The sequence below is a fragment of the Silurus meridionalis genome, chromosome 10 (assembly GCF_014805685.1).
Source record: "Silurus meridionalis isolate SWU-2019-XX chromosome 10, ASM1480568v1, whole genome shotgun sequence".
Lineage (NCBI taxonomy): Eukaryota > Metazoa > Chordata > Actinopteri > Siluriformes > Siluridae > Silurus > Silurus meridionalis.
In genome coordinates, this window is record NC_060893.1 from 8,049,516 (window position 1) to 8,066,745 (window position 17,230).

General features: G+C 37.4%; 1 protein-coding gene across 2 annotated transcripts in view; it reads left to right on the top strand.

Moving 5' to 3' along the window:
• tmem117 (transmembrane protein 117) overlaps window positions 1-17,230 on the top strand; it is a 46,887-nt gene that overhangs the window by 1,833 nt on the left and 27,824 nt on the right. Inside the window, exon 2 of one of the 2 annotated variants that reach the window (XM_046859224.1) lies at window positions 1,166-1,474. In XM_046859224.1, coding sequence (XP_046715180.1) covers window positions 1,166-1,474 — 309 coding nt within the window. Of the gene's footprint in view, window positions 1-1,165; window positions 1,475-17,230 lie in introns of those variants that run through there. The other variant, XM_046859225.1, reaches the window with a different exon arrangement.

Genomic DNA, 17,230 nt, shown 5'->3' on the forward strand with positions numbered 1-17,230 from the left:
TACATCAGTAACAATTTTTCCCAAGCACACTACAAAATTTAGTGGAACATCTTCCCAGAAGAGTGGAGGATATAACAGCAAATGGGGACTAAATGTGGAATAGCACACTCAAAAACATGTGCATCTTATTGTCAGGAGTCCATAAAACGTTTGTCCATATAATATACTAGTTTTCTGTGGTGTCTGTGTATATACTTAACACTGAGCAGGTGTGTGAGATCATTAATGTTCAGGGGTTCCGGCCATGATATTGGGCCCTCGTTCATGTTATTGCACTGTTAACGCTGCAGCTTTGGTCAATTTTCATGATCTAGGTTTGGCCCCATTTGACCCACTTTGTGCTATAGAGTTTTTGGATTTCCAGCATCCTGTAATGATTTACCAGCTGCACACATCCAGTCATGCATAAATGTGCAACACACATTCAGCTCTTTTCAAATAAAATGTCATTTTCAGAGTTACAGATACAAACTGCATGTTCATCATTGCCTTCTAACAAAACATTATGTTTAACAATACATGCAAGATGTCAAATTTCAGGTTTAAAAATGAATTATTGTTACATTGTCAGGTTTAAAAATAAATTATTTAAGTTTTATACAGTAGTGTAATCTTTTACAAATGAACCAAAAACTTTTACAAATAATATTAAGTGTCATTTTCTTTTCAAATCAATGTTCTGCATAGACTGCATGATGAATGAATAATATATAATGTGATATTCTGCTAAATTATTTACATGTTTTTTGGGACTGCCATTGACATTACAGTATTATTAACATTATATTTAATATTAGTATTAATAGTTTAATAAATTTTATTTTCATATAATAGTCTATAATGCAATTATAGATTATTATAATCTTTTAAAATGCAAACTTATTTAATATAAGGCATATTTTTTTTTTTTTGCTGTAGAAAGGCCTTATGCCTTGAGATTCATGATATATTTTTCCATCACTTACTGCAGTTTTTTGACTGCAAAAGCTTTATGGTAGTCATCCTCATAATGTGAACAAAACTCATCATATGAAAATGTGTGTTTAAATACTTGCACCACTTCCATGTACTGTATTTATACACTTATTACTTTTTGCATAATTCCAATTTGGCAATCTGGCACTGTTTTTTACCCACTGTCTCTGTTCTCTTTCTTTTTCTCAAGGAGGCGGGTGTATGGCGAGGCTTCGAGGAATGGAGCTAGGTGTCCGCTTCCGTTACTATTTCCAGCACCCGTGGTCACGCTTAATTGTAGCCTACCTTGTCACCTTCTTTAACTTCCTCATCTTTGCTGAAGACCCTGTATCCCACAGTCAGACGGAGGCAAATGTGATAGTTGTGGGAAACTGTTTCTCCTTCATCGTGAATAAGTATCCAGGTAGAGGGTGGAACTTTCTAAAGGTGCTGATGTGGATTCTGGCGATCCTCACAGGACTCGTTGCTGGGAAGTTCTTCTTCCATCGAAGACTCTTTGGTAAGTAAGCTAACTATTTAATGTTTGCTCTTCAACATGGGATTGTGCTATGTAATACTTTTAACAAATCATGCATTTGGAACTGTAGATCCATTGTACAAACTTGTTTTTCCACTGTTTTTGTGTACACTTTAAGGGGACCTAGTACATGCACAAGTTTAAAAGTTAGTGAGGTCTCACAACATTTTCCAAACTAATGAAGCCTGTAGCACGCTGATATTTGTGTAATTATTGTTCTCGATATTGTACTGTACAGCTCTTGAACCATATGTGTGGTGAATACACTATACACGAATGCCCAATTAATAACTTTTTAACTTTTTAACACTATTTTTGTTATAGTACATAGTGCTGAATCATTGAAGTGTATTGTACATTACATATTTAGGTCACAATATGCAAAACCCTTCCAAAATACAATCTTGTAGTCATTGTCTATTTCTAACCTTTTAAAACCTGTCAAGCGATTAAAAACACAGGCAAACTGTCTGGCCTTCTGAGATGATAAACACTTGAATTGTTAAACAGATTAATGCATGTGCAATGGACTGGATATCAATGCTTGTTAGTGCGGCTGTAAAAAAATTAACCTGTTGTTATTTAACTCCTTGATTAAGTGTGACTGAATTCTGTGGTGCATAGACCTGACCCCTCAATCCTTAGCTCAGGGGTGTCTGATCTTTTCCAACCAATCAAGGGCCACATCTGATAGTTACTGAAAATGAAAATCATTACATTTAAACAGGTAGAATTTGGTGTGGACCTGCTTGGTTGGAATGAAAACCCATACTGGCCCTTGGAAAAGATTGGACATCCCTGTCTTAGAGGTTTATTAGTTTTCTGGTAAACACTGTCCAGTAATATCCTGTGAATCAGAGCTCATCATGTCTGTCATGCTGGACTAACTATTTTGGAACAAGCTCTCATATCCTAGAATGAATCGAGTTACAGTGATTTGAATGACTCAGATGCTATGATTAGAGTGTGTGAGGTATAATTGGAATTATACCAGAGTGATGTTGAATTCTCCGTTCTGATTGGTCAACATGTGCTGATTCAGTTTTGATGCAAAGTCTTAATTTATTCACCTCAGCAATGTTGCAAGACTCTTGCCTATGTTTTCTAAGGATGCTCAAACTAAATAAAGCTCTGACTATCACTTATACCAAAAGACCTGACCACATCACTCCCACCGTATTTCAACTGCATATTATTACTCACTTATTACTTATCCTGTATCTTATCAAATACAAAAGAAAATACCTCCCACTTGGGTTACATCAGTGACCCCCCTAGTTCCAAGTCACTTGTGGTCCCCAGATGAAGACTTTCTATAATGAGTTGCAGGTCTTTCAATAATTTAGACCTCAGGTTCTATAATCCTCCTCTGAAGGCCTTCATGAAGACTTGTCTCTGTCCTCTTTTAGATGCACCCCCAAGGTCATCTCTGTTTTTAGTGCTATCAATGTCTCAGCAACGAAGCAGGTCCTCTTCTGCTGCAAAATCTCTGTCTCTCTGCTACCATCCCAGTATACCTTTATCCATCTGTTCCATCTCCATTAGGTCTTCCATACAACCACAGTGTCATAGCAGGTAGTGTTAATGCTTTACAGCTTCAGGTTTTCTGTTCAATCTGTAGGGTTTATGTTGTTTAGATGTGTGCCAGGTTCGTCTACAAGCCTGTGGTTCTTTTTTATAGAGACATTTAGCAACTCCTACATAATGTATTATATTCTCCTGCTGTTTAATGTTGCCTGGTCATGTCAGTTTAATTAATTTATTGCATTTTATTGTGTTATCAGTGGTGTGCCAGAAAAAGTTCTGTGATTTATAGGCTTTATTTTGAATTTACTTCCAAAACAGCACCTATGAAACCTTTATTCATGTTGTACAGAACTAAGCTAGCAGACAGACAAAGACATACCCAAATGACATTACTTCAGTGTTGTTAAATAGCATTGACTCACTAATCAGCCTGTAGAACTATTACTGTAGAAATATTTATGTTTCTCTGGTAACAACTCATATAATTAATATGCAATTTTATACATATAATTGTAGACTTGCTTAAATGACGCTATGGAATGAGTCTCCAGTGTCAGCATAAGCATTTTGATATGGTGCTTCAGGACATAGATATTATGTTAGAGAGGGAATGCCTGGTTTTACTTGCTTATAGGAAGTGACATGATGTTGTAGATGTTCCACAACATTACATGCAAATGTTTTTTTTTATTTATGTTTTATTAAGAAAAATATTGTCAATATATTTGCCACTTTGATGTGGTATTTATTTTATAGGAAAATAATCACAGTCATTTTATTTTAAGTGTGTACTGTCATGTTTTATTCCTTACTTATCCCATATCTGTTCATTATGTAAAAGTATGAGAGAGTGAGAGAGAGAGAGAGAGAGAGAGAGAGAGAGAGAGAGAGAGAGGAAGGGACATGAGAAACTATCATCCAAAATTTAAGCCTGTTTTTCCCTTTCTCTCTCTAGGTTTATCTTTAGTTTCCAGCCTTCACAGTCTTACAGTCTCTGTCTCTGTCCCGTGTCCCATTAATTAGCCACTAGGTGTGGCATGTCACATCCTCCGGTCTTCAAACATTGACAGTGAACTACATTGCACTCACCCCACACTTTCCCCCTCAGAGAGAATTTTCTCACATAATTCATTATACCAAAGACCACAGAGTGAATAACAGGTATAAAGTAAGGAGGAAAATCTCTTCCTGGATTATCACCACTAGTTGAGATTATATGAACAAATCATGTTATCCGTCAGCAGCAGATCACTTCACTCTGTCTCAGGAGGAGACAATGTGTCTTCTAATGACTGCTATGTGGGAGCTTGCTGAATAATAATGGAAAGTGTGAAACAATCAAAGCCTTTTGTTGTTCATTGTGCAACCCGCTTTGTGATCTGAAATGCATTCAAGAATGAGACGGTTAGATTTGGAGAATAGATAGCAAAAATCCTACTAGAATGAATACAGAGACGCAATATGCAGAACCTGTGCACCACAACTGATGTCCAAATTGTTGTCCAAAATAAATAAGATCATTCTATTCTTATTTATACATACCATCAAAATGATCTAATTAATTTACAGTTTGTCAAGACATATACCACTTACTGTCCATTTTATTAAAAACACCTTCTCATTTATACAGTATATATAACATTTTTTTTTAAACGGTCAATCATGTAGCTTCACATTGCTTATAATCAAGCAGATACAGGTCAAGTGCCTCAGGCAATACTGGCAACTCCAGAATGAGGGGAAAGTACATTTTCATTTACAATACAAATCTGCTGCTTGGATTTTAAAATTACATTTATGGCATTTGGCAGACGTTCTTAGCCAGAGCATTTTTCAATGTGCTTTAAAGTCTTGATCAATAAATATATTCTAATTGTTCAATAAGACACAGACTAAGAATAACCCATCCATCTACCATTTGTTGCTGTGGAAAACCTAAGGAGGTTCTGGATTAGTGGCAAATGTCGAATGTCTTTATGTCTGTAGTAAGTACGTTTAGTAAGTTTACACAGACTTTATGGCAAAAATATAATAGCACTTCATCTATCATTTAAAGCATTGAATTTGAGTAATACATGAATAAAGAGTAAGTTATAAAAGTGGCACTGCAGGTGACGATAATGCAGGAAGTTTTATTGAAAATGACCACTCAGAGATGGGTTCTGACCCCCGATAACCTGGCACACATATCTGAGACAAAATCCAAAACTCATATTTAAGAAACATGAAAGGTTTAGTTGAGGTTCAAACAATCTATACTAAACAAAACCAAAGAATTGGATCCAAAAAATTGGGTCCAAAGAGAGATAAATACCGAAACATCAAACAGGGGATAACGCTGTTTCAGTAGTAATACAAGCATTACATTAAAAAAGACATGTACAGAATACACACACACACACACACACACACACACACACACACACACACATACAGTATTCATTTCTTACAGTTTTTACAATTTTTTGTATTCTGAGAAATATCATTCTTGGCTGCAGATTGTCTGACAAAAGGTCATGATGGTGTGATTAATCTTCTCACAGGAAAGTGTATATTGTATAACTGCAATATCCTAATATTACAATAATCTCAAGATAATAATCATATCTTTAGCTTACAATTTTCTGGCCTACAGTAAAAAGAAGGCATGAGTTGAAGGCTTAGTATCGAAAGCTAAAAATGAAACAATTATTTTTCTTTATTAACTCTGCTACATCTGTTGTTGATTTGCTTAAAAAAACCACAAGCGGTCATCTATCTCTCAGGATGTTGTGGTCCACTTAGGTTTAAGGTTTATCTCCAACACCAAGTCTATTCACATCTTACCGCTTCTCACATGCCCTTCTATTCATCCCCTCGTAATTATCTGTACACAGGACAAATAACAAAGGAGATCCAAATGTGGTTCAAATGTATAGTGTGCCCATTGGATTACTTATTATACCTATTGAAGTTTTCATATGACCTGTTGTTATATAGGGATTCTTAGTGTTACTGTTTCTGTTGTGAGACGGCCTTAGAAATAAATTATTTACTGAACCTCTTACCTGAACAGAGGAGAAAAGGTGACAGATGGGGTATGTAAGGTCCTAGATGCTTTTTTTTTTTTAGACCTTCAGGTCAACTAGTAGCTGCTTTCAGTGTATGTTAGCTGAGTACCAGATCATCAGCTCAAAGATCATTTATTTTTTCTTGAGTACAGAAAACTTTAGTAGCCTCTTACTGGGCAAATAGAAGGGGGTGAGGGAAGGATGTGCATTCACCTCATGTCTTAAAGATGCAACTGCGATTTTACTGTTGACAGTAAACCTTTAACCTTAAATCTAAGTGGGCATCCTAATGTAAAGATGACAACTTCAGATTAAAAGAAATCGACAAGTTATTGCGGTGTTATAATTAAATCAGAATCAGATATAGCTTTATTACCTAGTACGCTTCCACACACAAGGAATTTGAGTTGGCGTCGGGAGCTTCCAGTGCAGGAGAAAGTACAGACACAATGTAACAAAATAGTAAAACAGACAATTAAATAATGCAATATACACAGAGTAAAAATATTGTTTAAATAAATGTACAGATATTTACAAGTGTGCAGCTTACAAAGGAAAATGACTATAAAATGACTATAAAATGATCACAATTGCATTTTTTATGATCAATAATGGTGGAGTTTGTGTTCTTCTTCAGCTTCCTAGCAAGCTGGGATATGCAAAGTAAGAATTTCACTGTGCTGTTGAGTACATGCGACATGTTTACATGCTGTCTTTTGCACCTCTTGCCTGCTGCTGTTTTTTGCACTACATTTTGTTTATATTCACTCCCTGGTATAGTTTTTACAGTTCTCCTCGCACAGTACTGTATAATCAAAGTATACAGTAGGTTTACTGGTCGGCGCTATCTTGGGTTTTGTGTCTTGTCTTGTGTTGTCTGTCTGCACTGTCTGTCTTTACTGTTTTTTGTCTGCACTGCACTAGGTTGCACTCGATGCACTTTATGTAGCTTGTGTTGTGTTGTAGCTCTATGTTGTTGTTTAGTGTAGCACCAGGGTTCTGGAGGAACGTTGTCTCGTTTTTACTGTGTACCACTGTGTATAGTAGAAATGACAATAAAAGTCTCTTGACTTGACTTGACTTGAAATAAACGCTGCTTTCTCTTTCTATCTTACTTTCTTGTATTACACCAGTTGATCACTAGATGGCAGCATTTGTGTTCGTGAAATCACATACTCTGTAGCGCAGAGATGCAAAAACAAGGTCCCGTGGGCCAAATACCTTTTAAAATGAAATGCTTGTATCCAAATCATTACAGTCACTGACACACCTGGCAGCCCTTTTTTAAGTACAGACCGACCTTAAATGCTAATCTGAACACAATTCTGAATTGTTTGAGTTTGTCAAATTTGGACTTCTATAATCCTGAACATTATAACACTCTAACACATAATGTTTTGCACTTCTTTTTTTTATAAAACACAGTCATTTGTCAGATTACTTGACCTGTTTCCTTTCTTCATTATCGACCTAACACGCTGTTATAGGTATAAGCAGCAAGTACGAAGCAGTGCTGGTCTCTGTTGTGTGGAAATCGCAGGTTTGCTTTGTCTGTAAACACTGTATCGTTGTGTTTGAACAGGCGAAACAGGACGCCTTGAGCGCAAGAGCACAGCTGCTGCGTGGTGTGTTTGCGCACACCTGCTGTGTTCTCACTTCTTAATTCAGCACTCAGAATAGATGTTAATTTCATTTCCTAACATTTTCTGATTAGGCTTGAACCGGGAGTTGTGCAAGCAAAGTGTTTGTTCGAAGCATTGAAAGAGAAACAGCTGAGCTTGCATCAAACCTTTCAGATGACATCATTAGCCAGGTACCCATAGCTAAGGAAATCATATTCAGAGGTGTTGAAGTAGGCTGTTTATTCAAAAAGTAAACATTATATCGCCTTACCCTTTGTTGGAATATATGGAAAGAACAGGTGTTTCCTATGTGCGAAGAGAAATTTTAACAAATAACATAAGCCTACTTCTTTCATAGAGGATTTCTGGTGCCTTGACAGTGATGCTAACTATCATAGTACAGTGGAGCCCACTTATCTCGACCTCGGTTAACTCGCCAACCCTATAAAGCCGACGTTTTTGAAGTGGAACCGGCAAAATCTCGCTTTGGCTAAGCATTTTTTTATCGGTTATGTCGATTCTTTTATGTTGACGAACCCTAATATCTCGAGCACAAGTGGGGGGCAAATTTGCCACTTAACATCGGTTATCTCGATCCCATGACCAATCGCCAGCTTTTGCCACGTCACCATCTAACTACCGCGTTTATATAAGACTTATAGAAAGTTTTACATACCCCTCACCCAGGGTGCGTCTTATATATACGCGAAAATACGGTAGTGAGACGGCACTGTGCAGCCGCAGAAGAAATCGCGGAAGTGGCGGAAAAATCAAGCCTTACAGATGCTACAGGTGTAGGACACTTTTTAGAGCTGTGTGTCAGAGTGAAATGACTCGAGAATTTAATGTTGACACTGGTTAACTTTTTGTAAAAACAAACTACACCCCGCATGTTTTTTGTGATTTGGTGAGCGATCTTTGTGTTTGCAATGTTTGAGAATATAATAAAGGGTTGTTTTGAGAATCGACGGTGGTTTGTATTGTATACTGGTGAATCTCTGCTGTTAGTTGGTGTCCCCTAGGCCCTCGACATAACCGGTTTCCACTGCATATGCACATATTTAACATCAAAAGTTGCACTTTAGGTGTGTTTGTATTAACAGTATCCTCTAACAACGTTCAAAGACAAACTTCTTCTATTCTATTTAATCTTACTGTTAAATGTATTTGTTATTTCCACTATTTTTTTTTTACCCTAACCCTAAACTAACCCTAACATAACGCTAATCTAACCCTAATATAATCTTACCCTAACCACACACTATGACCTAACCCTAACTTGTTAGGTGGTATGTGGTAAGGGGAAGGTGGTAGCTCAGTGGTTATTGCTCTGTGTTACTGATTGGAAGGTTGAAGGTTCAATCCCTGATATCACCAAGGTGCCACTCTTGGGCATATGAGCAAGTCCCCCAACCCTCTGTGCTCCAGAGGTGTTGTATTATGGCTGACCTCAGCTTTCCACTACTGGAAAATGCAAAGAAAGGATTTCACTGTGCTGTAAGGTACTTATAACTAGTAAATTGCTCCTTTCTATATTTTCTCTACCTTTCTTAACCACAAACCTTTCCTAATAATAAACCTACATTAACCCCAACTCTATACTATGCCTAACCCTGAACCTACACTTACCCTAATCCAACACTAACCCTAACCCCAAACTATTGCTAATTCTCGACCTACATCAACCCTAACAACACACTATACCTAACCATATACCAACACCAACCCTAAACCCACACTATTCCTAACCCTAATCCAACACTAACCCTAAACCCACACTTTTCCTAACCCTAATCCAACACCAACCCTGAACCCACACTATTCCTAACCCTAATCCAACACCAACCCTAAACCCACACTATATTTAACCCTAATCCAACACTAACCTCAACCCACACTATAACCAACCCTAATCCAACACCAACCCTAAACCCACATTATATTTAACCCTAATCCAACACCAACCCTAAACTCACATTATAACCCTAATATAACACCAACCCTACACCCACACTATACACAACCCTAATCCAACACCAACCCTAAACCCACACTATATTTAACCCTAATCCAACACCAACCCTAACCCTAAACCCACACTATACCTAACCTTAAACCCACACTATACCTAACTCTAAACCCTACACTATTTCTAACCTTAATCCAACACCGACCCTAAACCCACACAATTCCTAACCCCAATCCAACACTAACCTTAAACCCACACTGTTTCTAACCCTGCTCCTACACCAACCCTAAACCCCTCACTATGCCTACGTCAAACCCTAATTCTAAACTACTGTAACCAGATAAATAATATAATTGACCAGAGTTATTGATTATATTTGTCACATGCTTGGTTATATATATGAAAATAAACAGGTGTTTCTAAGAGAAAAGCCTACAAATATAACAGAGAAAAGTTAACAAATGTAAGAAGCCTACTGGTTTTAAAGAGGATTTCTGCTACCTTTTATTCACATTGATGCTTAAATATATAAACAAATATGCACATATTTTACTACCTGCAATCTACTTTTGGTGTCTGTGTTTTTTTTTATAGAAGTATCTTCTAATGAAAGAGCAGACAGTGGTATGCCCAGCCCTGATTAATCGATGTGACCACTGTTTCTGTGCTTATCATCTCCCAAGGGTCAGTCATGGCATTAAACCACAGTTCTTTTACAACATGATGAATGGATTTTCTCTGACTGAGTCCATGGGGATCTGGGCACAAGTAGTTATTACTAGGGTTCAGTATGCACGGGTTCACTCAGCCAGGAAGCACCCAGGAGGGAGTTGAGGATGCAAGGCTATTCATATTACTGTTAGATATATTTGTAATTAATAACAAAACAATTTAACTCAATACACTTTTATTTTTTGGATTTTTTTCAAATATGTTTTGCAGAATTTGAGTTCATAAACCCTTTACACAGGCTTCTGATTGATCAGAATGCAGCTTTCACCAATATCACATTTCATGTAGTAATAACAAATACATATAACAGTGTAATCGTTTAGTCTTTGTCTGCAAAGCAGCAAGAACCAGTTGATTCAGATGCACCTGAAAATCACCTTTACTGTAATGACTTTTATGGCAATGAGAACTAACCCTGAAACACATTAATCCTACCATTGGCGACTTAGAAAAGCTGAAGATGCTGCTTCTCCACCAAGTAAAAGGTTGGCATACGAGGTTTTACTACCTCTTTTGGGCACCCGAGAAAGGACTTTATCTCAAGTTCAGAAACTTGAAGCTGGTAAGTTTTATTTTTACTCTTGAGCAAAAAATGTGACAATGCCCAAAATGGCAAAATATACAAATAATTACATACTAAACAAATAAATTCTGAAGAAATTAGCGAGGGTTAAACAAATACATAAAGTAAGTTGTAAGCCTTGTGGGTTTTGTGTAAGCCTTGTGGATTCAGTGGTTTTTTTTGTGTTCAGTGCTGACGAGCTTTGCTGAAAAAGATTTGTGAACACAGACATCTGCTGATTTTTGTCTTTCAAGCATTTTAATCATTATTATGATTTAATCTTTGCCCCAAACAATTCACTGCAGCATCAAAAAACAAGTAACAGCTGGCACATCAAGTCTCAGGAGTGTATTTGTTAAATTATTGTACATTTTCTGACCAATGATTTGTTTACTATTAAAAGCTTGTGATTTTGTAATCTTGGGCTTTGGCCCCAGGAGTGAACCTTAATTCAAAGATGATTTTGCTAAAATATTTCAGGCAGTATTTCCTACATTTTCATCCTATAAATGAACTCTTGGGTCAAACAGTTTAGCCAGTTTTGACCTCAGTTCAATTTCAGTGTGTTTTTATTTGGTAAATTTTGTTAAAATTTTACTTAGCTAGTTTAGTTTAGTTTTTAATATTAATTTAGAATTTATTTCTATACAAAAATGCAGCACAAAAACAAAGTGGTAAATACTCCCTGGACACAAGGCCCAAAATCAGCACTGCAAATGTATACTGCCAGAGTAACTTCACTTCAAGTCTTCTTTTAATCTCACAGTGGCTACTGAACACCAACTCTTCTGGTGTCCCTGCAGCACAGCCGTGCCATGACCATCTTCTTCCTCCATCTCTGCTGGAAATCCTGGCTGGCAAGAATGTAGAGCACAGGGTCCAGACAGCTGCTCACACTGCACAAGGCCTCCAAGAACTCATAGGCTATGTAGAGCGTGTCCGTGTTTTCGCTTGTCACCTTGCCGATGAATCGCATGAACACTAAAGTCATAATCATGATGTGGTAAGGAGCATAAGACAACAAGAAAACCACTAAAGCGGCTGTGATGAGAACCAGAGGTTTCCCAGTTCTCCGAGGAGCCAGTCTCAGCTTTCTAGGGTTCTTTGTTCCTGTCATGCTTCTCAAGACCCTTATCATCTGTGTGTAAAATGCTCCCATCACCACAAACGGCAGCAGGAATCCCAACAGCGCTCGAATTAACGAGACGGTGGTCACATAAGAGAAAGGGCCGTGGATGTTTTCCATACAGATGGTAAAGTTGTCAGGGCGACTCAAGTCGAAAGTCATAAATAAATCAGGAATGGAAGCCAAAATAAGGAAAATCCAGGTGCAAATGGAGCAGAAGCAGGCCTTTTTCCCGTCCCACCAGCGCAGAGAGCTGATCGGGTGCACCATGCCGGTGTAACGATCGAAACTAATCAGAGCCAGGAAGAAGATGCTTCCATAAACATTGATGTTGAAGAAGATTTTTTTAAACTGGCAGAAAATGTTTAAGCCTTTTATATGTGGGTGACGCAGGTTGAAGTAAACCGTAAATGGCAGCAAAAGGAGCCAGCCGATGTCACACAGTGCCAAGTTAAGCAGGAAAACTGTCCCCGTGCTCCAAGGCCGTCGATAGCACGTGTAGTTCACAATGGCCACCATGTTACCAAGCAACCCTACTGGTAGACCAACGATAAATAAGACCAGCAGGACAGAGCAGTACCACCTACCATCCTTGAACTGACTGCAGAATGGTGTGGTCTTATTGGGATAATCCAGGAACGCTTCATCATGGTGTGCTGTGAGGAAATGTAGATGGGTGATATGTTCTTAGAAGGTATTATTATAATTAAAAGTGTTATTTCATTAGATATTCACAAAACATTAAGTATATATCAAAACACTAGAATGACAATAGATTATGACCAGTATTACCATCAGCTTTTGTATCATTTTTGTTTCCAACATATTTGCTCATTAACTTGCATAATAAGCCGTGTTTGTCGAAGGTACTTCAGTCCAGTAGAATCAATATATTGCTTCCTGTAGCTGACTTTTCCATATTATAAAAAAGCCTCAGTATATTCCACTTTCCTTTACCATGTCTATCCGTAAAATGAGGGTAGGAAATGCAACTTCCACCACCAGCCACGTTAAGGATCACTTAAAAATCAGGGTTATGTATATATTCTATTTTACATAATATGCTATATAATGAGATTATGTGTGTCCGGTCCAATTCCTAGTGTGTGTGTGTGTGTGTGTGTGTGTGTGTGTGTGTGTGTGTGTGTGTGTGTGTGTGTGAAAAGCGTTCTTACCAGGATTGTAAGAGTTATTGATGAGAAAATGGATCATGCTGACAGACTGCTGCTCTCTTCTCTCTGTCTGTCTACCAGCTCCACCCACCTCATCAATCAACAACGGACAGTGTGTGTGTGTGTGTGTGTGTGTGTGTGTGTGTGTGTGTGTGTGTGTGTGTGTTTTAAAGACATGGCCCTGGTGTATGAGTGTAAATACTGAGATGCATGCATTTACTCTTGCCTTACCACAATGCTGATATACACTGTGGTATTTTGCTCTATACTAGGCTAATCTGAGCTTTTTTAGGACGTAGTGTCAATGTTGGTAGAAAGCATTTATGAGGAATAATCTTGTTTCTATCGAACATCAATAACTACATTGGAGCTAGAGGGTTATAACCACTAGAGGGAACTGTCTACAATGAGATATTTTTTTAACCTTGTACATAAGTGATAGAGCTACAACTTATACAGTATTACATCTGTTCTAACTCCTGTTCTATTTTTATTGTCCAAAGCATTTTTTGTTATGCTGACCTTGCAATCAATCCTCAACCGAATTTGACCTCGGTCTCGCTCTTGATTCCTGTAACTCAGACACACACACACGGTACAAATGAATAATCAGTAATACACGTCATATACAAGAACTTCAGAATTGTCATGGTTTTCTGTTTTAACACACTGACCTTTAGTTAGGTGTGTGTGTGTGTGTGTGTGTGTGTGTGTGTGTGTGTGTGTGTTGGGGGGGTATGTTCTGTCTTTGTCTTGCTCTCTCTCTCTCTCTCTCTCTCTCTCTCTCTCTCTCTCTCTCTCTCTCTCTCTCTTTAAAACCATATATGTTTCTGCTGATCAGTTCACATCCTCCAGTCTGGGGTCACACGTATGGCCAGAAACGAATGTGCCCAACACACACACACACACACACACACACACACACACACACACACACACACACACACACACAGTTCTGCTCATTTTGTTAGCTTTCCCTTTTGCCTTTTTCTTCTCTGTGTTACTCTCTCTGGCACTTTCACACATACACACGTAATCAGTCTCATCTACACACAATACCGTTCACCTCTGCTAGAGCTCAGTCTTTGAACACCCAGAGCTATTAAGTTCATTCATGCAAATCAGTCCAATTATGCAACTAAGACAGACCTTGAAATTACCCAAAGTAAAATAGGAAACGTTCAGGGAAAAGTTGATCCGTTTCAGAGGGAGAGCCTTATTACAGTATAGATTAGTTTGTTTGTGGTGTTCCAAAGGCAGTGAAAGCACTAATGAATCATTAATACACATGTATTATAATGGGCAGTAAGTGAAATGGTACTAAAATAAAAAGGTGCTTAGATATTTAAGGGTCATTTTATAAAAATATTAAATATTTGTTAAGTATCTTAAAAAGAAAATATAATTAAATGTAGCAGCATTAAGTTGAATAAACAATTGTACAAGCGGTGTAACAGATGTATGAATTAGAAGGTGGTGGTTGGGATGCATTGATTTTGGATATGTTAGAATAACATACTATTGATAACAAAATAGTATTCATCAATGCAAGAGATTTTCTATTAGAATAATATGCTTTTAAATAAAAAAGAATCATTTTAGAGCAGTGCATGAAAATATAAAACCTGTTCTATTTCCCTAATGTATTAATATTTCCATCAATGGTCTTTTTTCTCTTTTAAAATAAATCTTAATTATACCAGAATAATCTATTTATATCTTTATTATGTAGTTTTATTACATTCTTCATAAGAATTGTAAGCAAACTGATGCTGTTGAATAATCCTCGGTCTAAAAAGTGTACTTATTTAGAAGATCCTTGCTGAAATTATTATAAGGGTAATGGCAAAAAAAGACACATTTAATCAAAGGCTTGATTGCTTCAGGTGGTGGTGAACCCTGAGCCACGTCTGGCTTTCTTTGATGGCGTTTTAATTCGCTTTACATTGTCAACGCATGATAATGTAAAGTGAACCACCTGCCATCACAGAAATGGCTCAGCATTACATAAAGTAATCAAGCTTCTGAATAAATGTTCCTTTCTTTACATTAACCTAAAGCACTTATTTTGGATATGTTGTCATATGTACAAAGATCTTTCTAACTATCCGAATAAAAGCCTCAATGGAAGTTTGAGAATTATGAACAATACTTTGTATCCCATATAATCCCATGTAGATTGGGAGAACATACATGGATGTTGGGCAAGGTGATAAAAAAAGTGAGGACCCTCTGGCTGGGTGTGTAACATAGAATCAAATCCAGTGGCCAAGTCTTAATGGCAGTTTTGGAAATGCTCCTTTTTTCCTTCAAGATGTTGCAGCATGTGGTCCAATGTAAATGTAAATGTCCCCAGGAACTTCTGTCTGACAGCCAGGTCATGCACTTTGTTCTTCACAGTGTACCTATGCACACACACAATTACATGTCAGGCTTCCATGAACTTGATCAGTTTCACTGAGAAATCCCACTATAATTGTGTCAACAGCAATGACAACAGAAAATGGCACATACTGACATTTTATTTGTTAAAAAAAATATCTATCGACAGACTGCAGCCTGGTTGACACGATTTGGTTTGAGTCTTCGGCACTGTGTTGAAGACACGAAATGTTGTAAGACATGTTGGGAGGCTCAAATTCATCACATCACTGACTGAGCACTTTGCCCTGTAGGTTGATTCAAAAAAAGGTTTGTGAGTAATTTAAGATGGACGGTACCAAGCTGGCTTCTCGGAGCCCAAGGGCTTCAGAGTAATGGGAAAATAAATGGACTCATCATGCCTGAATGAAGGCCAGAGAGCTGTGTCTGGGAAAGAGAATAATGCAGGCTATCACTCAGATGCAGGGAAGGCCCATAGGCTCATAAAGCTAATGCAGTAGGAAAAGTGCAGTGTGTAGGTCAGACAAGAGCAAAAGTATGTTTTTACATATGCAAGAACTGAAATCGCCCTCAGACACAGACATTTTCCAGTCTGGTTAGGTCATGGAAAAGTAACAATCCAGAACAAGTGTAGTCACACTACTGTACAAGTTGTGTTTTCATTAAATATTGTGTTTTCATCGAATATTATGAAATACTTCTCATGAAATTGGTAACTCTTTATAATTGTATTTAATGTAATTGTTGCAGGCTGTGTTTTTCTCTATTGCTTGGCTGTCTGGTGCTACACTCAGATACTACACTCATTAAATAATATGTGGGTTAATGAGGATTTGTATAGATTTTTGTTTCCTGCCCACACAACATTATTTGTTTGTGCATGTAATTACGCATGCAGCTAATCACTCTACTAAAATGTATCTAAGAGGTGAGCCTCCTTAATGTATTTTTAATAGCGCGATTAAACATTTTAACGGCGTGCTGTATCATAAACACTAGTATACAAAGCCATCCTAGGACGATTTTTGAATTACATTTTTTACAGTATAAATAAAATGGATTAAAATAAAATCTTTATGCATGGATGCAAATACTCAATGCCTCTTTTGCTTAAATGCGGTGAGATCGGTTTTCTTGCGTATATTATGTTATTCATTATGTTCTAACCCGGTCAGCATATTGTGGTCAACAATATTATTGTTTAAGGGTTGTAAAACTGTCTGTTCCTTTGAAATAAAGTACACATTTACATATTACTTTATTATCATACCACACATGGGATTTGCTTTCCTTTGCAGAAGCAAAATATAAAATATGCCTATAGAGGTCACTAAGTGACTGTGTGCTGGCCAGAAAATCTCTCTTGTTCATATCTATTAGATATTAGCACCATAACTGCTGTTGTGGAGAAAGTGATTAGTTAGGCGACTAACCTGTTTGTGATTACATGCTCTTCAGTTTGTTCATTGTTGTATTATATCTCTTTTTCATTATTAATTTGAGTTGGTCTTCTGCTGGCTCCATCATACAGTATTTCTGTTTACAGGAACTTAATTGTCTCAGTAAAGATGACACCAGCTGTGTATACACGCAAAA